Below are 7,367 nucleotides of genomic sequence, written 5' to 3'. Positions count from 1 at the left end.
GTTGTGCTCCAGAAGCATAAACCATTTTAGCTAAATCACTGTTAGAAAAGTTCTGAGATCACTTATCATCTACTTTGAAATCCTAGGAACAAACAAGCAAACTCCAAAATACTTACTCAAAATGGATTCGCAATCCCACTTTTCTTTTGGTTCCTCAATAACTACAGCTACTGTTTCTTCCTTTTCTTCCTCACTGTCTTCATTCACTGGAGAGTCTACATCTTCACAGGGTTCAAGACTACCCAATTTCACACAACTTCGAAGAAGTCCAGAGAAGAAAAAAAATAAGGTTTATCTTTTCTTGAAAATGCGTAATTATGTAAACCCAACCTCCCCTCAGTAAAACCCCAAACCAAAGCAAGCTATTCCCAACAAAACTTGCAGCAAAATTGTTTCCTTAAGTAAGCATCCCCCAAATAAACTAAAACATTAGGACATAGTCGACAAAAGAACTATTTCTGCATTCTGAAAGTACGTAGCATGCAGTATCTGTGACTGAAGGGTAGGAAGAGAAGAGGATACACTTTGCAGTCTGTAAGCAAGGCAGCTCTAGAGGGGATTACGTACTCTGCTACCGATCACTCACCTTTCACTACCAGGGACACGTTACACACCTGGTCTGGTGGAAGGCGTCCCTGCCCCTGGCAGGGGGGTTGGAACAGATGATCTTTAAGGTCTCTTCCAACCAAACCATTCTATGATTCTATGCTATCTTTCAATCAGGAAACACAAGTCTAACACAAAAAAATTTAGCCGTTTAACTTTGGAATAATATCACCTGCTTTAAGACAAAGTGAATATACTGTGGAAACGCAGTCATACATTGACACGGCGTTGCTTTATAAGCACTGATTTTTGCCGTGCACCAAACAGTCGTACCCATGCCAACAGCCACCTGCGAGTTTCTTATCCCGTACCTAGGTATACAGTGTAATCAGCTGCATACCAGCAGGACAGAATATACTTGGCTACACAGTCTATTAAAATCAAAAGTAAAGCTATAAGGAGAAAGGTAAGTTACCCTAAAAAGGGAAAGGAAGAATACCTCTAGATATTACTTACACTAAATTCAATACAATTATACAAAAGGAGCACAATCTCACATAAACCACCAAAATGCCTCCACTTAATTTTATCATCTCGTAAGTTAAGACTGACATTCAGTGACATTAAAAAAAATAGGCAATACTCATACATAGCTGCTTTTATTCTGGGATGCAATCTTTAGCACATGAACTGGAAAAACATACTCAAACTTTCCATATACACACAGGATTAGACAACCACTTATGTGAAGCAGGATTTCTGGGAATACCTACTTTTTTGCTTTCTCTTTGTAGTAATCATTCAGGACTTCCTGCAACCGAGCATTGTCTGTGCTAATATAGCCTTCTAACTCCACATTATCCAAGGCTCCAATTTCATCCTCATCAAACTGTTCAAAAAACTAAAATAAAGAAGCGGATATCTGTAATTAGATTGCATTTGTCATGGAACTTCTTGAGAGCTTGAAGAAGATCTATACATTTCTTTCCATTTGCCCCTTTTTCCTCTCCCTTCTCATTTGCTGAATGACTGCCAAACACATCTGCAGTAGGATTTCCTCCTTACTGTCAGTATTCTTTCAGCATGGGAATCACAAACTTATCTTTTAATAATATATAAATGAGCTTCTGGAAAATGTTTCTTAATCTGATGCGTTATTTCAACCTGTACATTAAAAAGCCCGTGAGTGCTCAGGACAAAAGTTACACCGTATCTTCACTGCTCTGACGCAATTTCATGAATGTATACTTGGCACAGGGGGAAAAAGGGTGAAAGAAGAGAGTCTTTACCAGGCACTTGTACATGATGTGCTGTGCTGAACTGAGCCTCTCAGACAAAAGTGTAACACCAGCTCTGAATGATCACTATAGCGGTTGGAGTCATTTTGTTTAACTAGATGAGTGTTAGGCCTTTTAATAACAATTAACACTATAACCTATTTAACACAAGCCTCTTAACGCACACAATATTAAATGTGGAATGTGCACAAAGAACAGCTGTTTGACGCCCCGACTCCTGAAGGCAGTAAGAATTTGCACAGGCACACAGGACACCACCTCAGGAGATGCATCAAAAGACAAGGAAGCATTTAACATCCTTATGTTTCACGGTTACATTCTTGAGCTGTCTCACCTTCTCAAATCTGTCATCCAACAGAGTTAACTGCTCATTCCTTCTCATTACTGAAGATGTCATAGAATATTCTGTGAAACGACTCCTGGTTTCTTCTTGCATAAAAAGAAATTCTTTTGTTCGTCCATTAACCCCATCATCTGATAAAAGACCTTCTGAATCATAGTCTTTCTCATTACTGCAACTATCCTTTTCATCACTATCATCCTCCATGTCTTCCCATTCATCTTCATCCTCAGCATCTGATCCCCTGAACAGAAGCATAAAACAGTTTTAGAATAACATACAGACCTCTCCGCAGCTCTGACCAACGCTGAGTTATCTGAAACAGTTTGGCGATAATAGATTTAAATCTTGAGAAGGAAAGACAAAAAGTGATTATTTTCAAGCCAAGTTTAGCAGTAATAGTGTTGCCAAGGTCAACATAATACTACTTTTGTCTGAAAGCTGAAAACCTTTCTGGTAACTGTTGGATCACACATCTCTGCACTGAGACTGAGGTTGTTTACATTCAGCTATACGTATCAAAGTAGAAAAAGAAAAATACTAGCTGCATTCTTGAATATGAAAAACTATCAAAATTTCTCATTGTTCATAAAATGATGAGAACAATACCAAAATCTAAATAATATATGCAGTGGAGTATGACATGAAGCACTTCTAAAGGTTCTGGAAACACCCGTTAGCCTTCATCAATATTATTACTGACATATTTTAAATGTGATAGACGCTAATGTTTTAAGTAGTTCAAGAATCCCATTATTTCATACATTGCATCTGTAAACAAATACAGATAAACCAAGAGCTCAGATGAAACCCATCTGCTCCCCAGGGAGGTGGTGGACTCACCATCCCTGGAGGTGTTCAAAAAACATTTAGATGTGGTGCTCTGAGACATGGTTTAGTGGGTTTATAGGGCACGGTGGTGTTGGGTAGAAGGTTGGACTTGATGATCTTTGAGGTCTCTGCCAACCATAATGATTCTATGATTCTTGGATAACACATGAAAATTTGATTTTGTAAGCTACCACCCATATAAAAGAAAAAAGTATTACCTTGTATTAACACACTAAGTAGTAAATTTGAAATCTGAAATCATTCTTGCTTCCTACAACACCACATTAAATAACAAATGGTATCATTCCTGTTTACATGAGACAAACAGTTCTACAAAGCTCTATTCACCCCTTCTGTGGTTCGTTTGCTTGTAGAACAAAATCATCTTCCAGGATATTTTCTGGATTGTCAAAGTCAAAATCATCATCAAGGGCCGCAACAATATCAGGGTCAAAATCTAGCCGAGGTCCTAAAAAGTTAAAAAAAACCCAAAGCATAAATATGTAAGTTTCTCTGACATTACGAAGCTACTTTCCTGGATAAAAACCAATCCAACTAGATTGTTAATTTGCACTAAGGAAAGATTAAACCTAAGAATCACAAAATTCCTCACTAATATTTGTAGATTCGATACAAGCCAGGGCAAGTCACCAGCTTCTTGTCAATTCTCCTCATCCAGAAAAGAACATTCCTCAGAGGTCTTAAGCCTACATAAATGTATTTTAATATATTTTACTTAGAATACTGTAGAAGAAAAAATATCCAAGTTAAGGCATTGTATTATCAACTGCCAAGCCTAGCTCCTACCCCCTAAAATTCCCTACATTACAGAAAGTCAGAAAGTGTTTCTCTACTGCAACTAACAGAAGTGTCTTTAGCATCCTTCTGCCAGGACAGAGAGAACTACCACAATTACTTCCTGTTACAAAGTATTACAAAAGATTGCTGTAAAGTGAACGTTCACTGTGAATATGGGTACATAACAAAAGCGTACTTACAGCCTGTAACACTGAAATAATGCTAGTGGAGGAAAGTAAACACCACTCAGCATTTGAAAAGAAGAGAAATTTTGAGAGTGAAAATACAGTTCCAGACTTGGATTCAAGCAGATGGAGTAATAAACCAATAGTATTATCTCCAGTTTTCCCCTGTTATTAGTTTATATTTACTACACTATAGTAAGAGTTCATGGATTCCACTCCCCGCAAGCAAAGCTAAAAAGCTATTATTAGTGAATCACAGAATTGAAACACAGGTCTCTCACAGATCATTCTTTATGTCTGCTATTGAGTCTGTTCTAAACCAGAACTCGTATGACACTTTAGTCGAAGCCATAATTACCATCTAGTACCTAGATGGCAACTCATGTTACGGAAAGGGAAAAGATTTAATGATACCTGAAACAGGAGCAGCTTTATTTAACAAGCCCACATCCTCTTCAAACTCTGTGGCAAATACTGAGGAAGGCAACTTAATAGATGGAGCCTTAGAAAAAGAAACAAAAAACATCACAATGAACTTGTTCTCAGTTTCTCATTCGAGCTCACAGTAACAAAAATGTGCAGATAATCATGTGACCAGAAGAAACTCTGTGAGTGCTACTTAAATATTAAGTGCTACTTTAGTGGTGGCAAATTCTCAAAGTTATGCAATGAAAGATAGGTAAAGCATTGGCAGCATTAATTCTCATGTCAATATTCTCCAGGTATAGAGAAAGTATTTTTGCATCTCTGAAGCTTTTTACAGAATGGTCGTACAGCAGGCACAATGACATTTGTAATTTTTTTTGGTTGTGGAAAACACTATCACACATTTGAAATTACCCTTTTATTGAAAGGCTTATTAAAAGCTTACTAACACGCACATCTAAATTAACTTTAAGTCTTAAGTCATATCACCAAACTGTACCTAAAAGGTATTTCTGACTAAGAACATTGGTTTTGACTAAAACGACGGTATTTGGCTAAACCAAACTCCCTCAATTAAAAGTGACAGGCAATTGCATACTTCATTGCTTGAAATTATGTACTGATTTTCCATTCCAATGTGATCTAGCATCATGAAATTTTGCAAGTTATGCCAACAACTGAAAAGTTTTTTATTTCCTCTGGGTTCCGTTACATTCCACTTTAAAAATATAGTGTCCCGGTAATACAACCTGGTATGTTCATAAGTCCCAGATCATTCAAAAGTTCTAAAAATCTTAAAAACAAATGCCAATCCCAGAAAAACACATGACCTGTTCCAGCAAATACCTTTGTAAACTATCTGTGTCAAGAAAAGCTTGGCATGGGTACACAAAGTGCTAGCAAAATACTGTTCATCAATAAACTCTGGCTTGTCAACTTTTGTTTTTACTTGTAGGAAAGTCTGATTGTGGGTCAAAAGGATCCTACAGATAGATAGATAGATCGATCATAGTCATGAGAACACTTGTTGAATATGGTTAATGTGTCTACAGGATGCTAAACTCCAAAGAACAGCATAAGATTATTATTAGCAAAAATACTACTTACTGGAACTCTCTGAATTTCATCTTGGATGTGCCCCTCACTTGTGACAACAATTCTGCTTTGCTGTCCAGGCACAGAAGGGACAAGCTCAGCGGGACCAGAGGCTTCTTTTAGATGCTGCAAATAGTCATAGTCATCATCAAAGAAGACTCCATACTTCCGCTGCTCTTCCCTCCTTTGCTCCTCATGCCCCTTGAAATTGTAAAAAGAAATACATTTAGTTACTTAAGTCCATTTAAAACTTATTAGCAAAAAGAAAAGTAACACATCTATTGAGAATGCCTGAATTCTAAAGTCCTTGTAGTCCTCTCTCCACTTATTACCCTAAAGCACAGCCAATTAGAACGTTGTAACCATCTGGTTCAGCCTTCGGGTGTTGTCTGAGCAGGACCTTAAACAACTTTTTCCACAAGCAGCATAACTAACAAAGCCTGTTTTTTCAGGGTGGGTCAGGCAACTTTTGTTGTTGTTTTTTTAATATGTTTATATCCCTAATGCCAGTCAGTCATGCTTCAACCCATCAGGTAGTAACTCACGACTATCAAATTCCCTTCAACATCCCCTTCTTTTAACAAGCTGGACTAAAAACTACCTTCTCTCAGGCTATGTTTTTGAATTGTATGATTGCATATCCACTCTTCTCTCCTGCAGCATTTCTTATCCGAATGAACCTCAATATCAGAAGTGAGTATTTACTTTCTGTGTAGGCAGCAGAACTCTCTGGGGTGCAGTATCATCTGCAGCAAGTGGATCCCTCTGACTTCTGTGCACTAAGTGAAATGTAACCGCTTTCTTCTTCTCTATGAAGGGTTTCTTTTTCTTGTGAGGCTGCAAAAGGACATTCCGTTAATCATTAATAAAAAATGAAATATTAAACGCACATAAAAAGAATCTTTTGCCTAGACCATGCTACTATATTCCTCTTAAAGCAATGTCTTATAAACACCTACTTAGAGACAAAGCAAACAGTGACTAGCAGTAGCTAAATTCTTCTCACCCAATGCACAACAGCCATTTCATATGTTCTGATAGCATATGCAGCTGTATTCAGCTGCAAAATGGCAATACATCAGTACAATAAATATTTGATTGTAGCATATACACATTACATATACTCCTAGAAAGGAATTTTTAAGGAACTACTTTCTAAACACTGGGTCAAATCTGAAACAAACTTCATCCAAGGAACACAGGAAAGTGACATAAGGAAATTTATCTAGACACATCGAGCTTCTTGAAAATTGTTTAGACAGCTGTTTCTACACCAGTAGTTCAATATCAGCCATGAAGCCTATCGACTGCACCGTTACACAGATATAGGTCTAACATAAAAAACATATCTACATTCTGGATCAACAAAAGTCTGAAGCATTCTTAACTGGGTGAAAGTCTTTTTTCCTACAAGTTTGCACATCTGACTTGAGGAAATTATTTTATCAAAATTTCCAGCTTTACTTACCTGCCAAAATATGTTAATAGCAGATATATGCAACTTGGAAACTACTGTATGGATCTAACCTATCTTCTTTACCTGGTAACTTTTAAGTATACAACTTGACACACTATGTCATATCAAAGTTCAGCGTATATCAACTGCCACCCACGTGTTCTGAGTTAAAATCCCCAAACTATGCTTTAAAATCTTACGCTTGGAGCAACCATAAAAGGAAATGCAGCAAATTTTTGGCAGCAGACAACATGCCACCCCTAGAAACGTGCCGGTGACTGACGGGACAAGGGAAAGGCTTGTAACACAGCGGGGCCGCAGGAAGCCGAGCAGGAGAGCTGCCCCTGGCCTCCCCCGGCGGCGGGCGGCACACGGCCCGGCACGCCCCGCTA

At 38.0% G+C, this 7,367-nt stretch overlaps 1 protein-coding gene across 1 annotated transcript in view; it reads right to left on the bottom strand.

Moving 5' to 3' along the window:
* LTV1 (LTV1 ribosome biogenesis factor) overlaps window positions 1–6,376 on the bottom strand; it is a gene marked incomplete at its 5' end in the record, with an annotated part of 8,609 nt that extends 2,233 nt beyond the window's left edge. The window contains 7 exons of the mRNA XM_009709562.1: window positions 117–256; window positions 1,320–1,447; window positions 2,179–2,428; window positions 3,364–3,484; window positions 4,413–4,500; window positions 5,532–5,720; window positions 6,225–6,376. Coding sequence (XP_009707864.1) covers window positions 117–256; window positions 1,320–1,447; window positions 2,179–2,428; window positions 3,364–3,484; window positions 4,413–4,500; window positions 5,532–5,720; window positions 6,225–6,376 — 1,068 coding nt within the window. The remainder of the gene's footprint in view (window positions 1–116; window positions 257–1,319; window positions 1,448–2,178; window positions 2,429–3,363; window positions 3,485–4,412; window positions 4,501–5,531; window positions 5,721–6,224) is intronic.
* Window positions 6,377–7,367: the final 991 nt, after the last annotated feature.

Source organism: Cariama cristata, unplaced genomic scaffold, assembly GCF_000690535.1.
Source record: "Cariama cristata isolate BGI_N322 unplaced genomic scaffold, ASM69053v1 scaffold25571, whole genome shotgun sequence".
NCBI lineage: Eukaryota > Metazoa > Chordata > Aves > Cariamiformes > Cariamidae > Cariama > Cariama cristata.
This window is presented reverse-complemented; position numbering and strand designations above follow the sequence as displayed.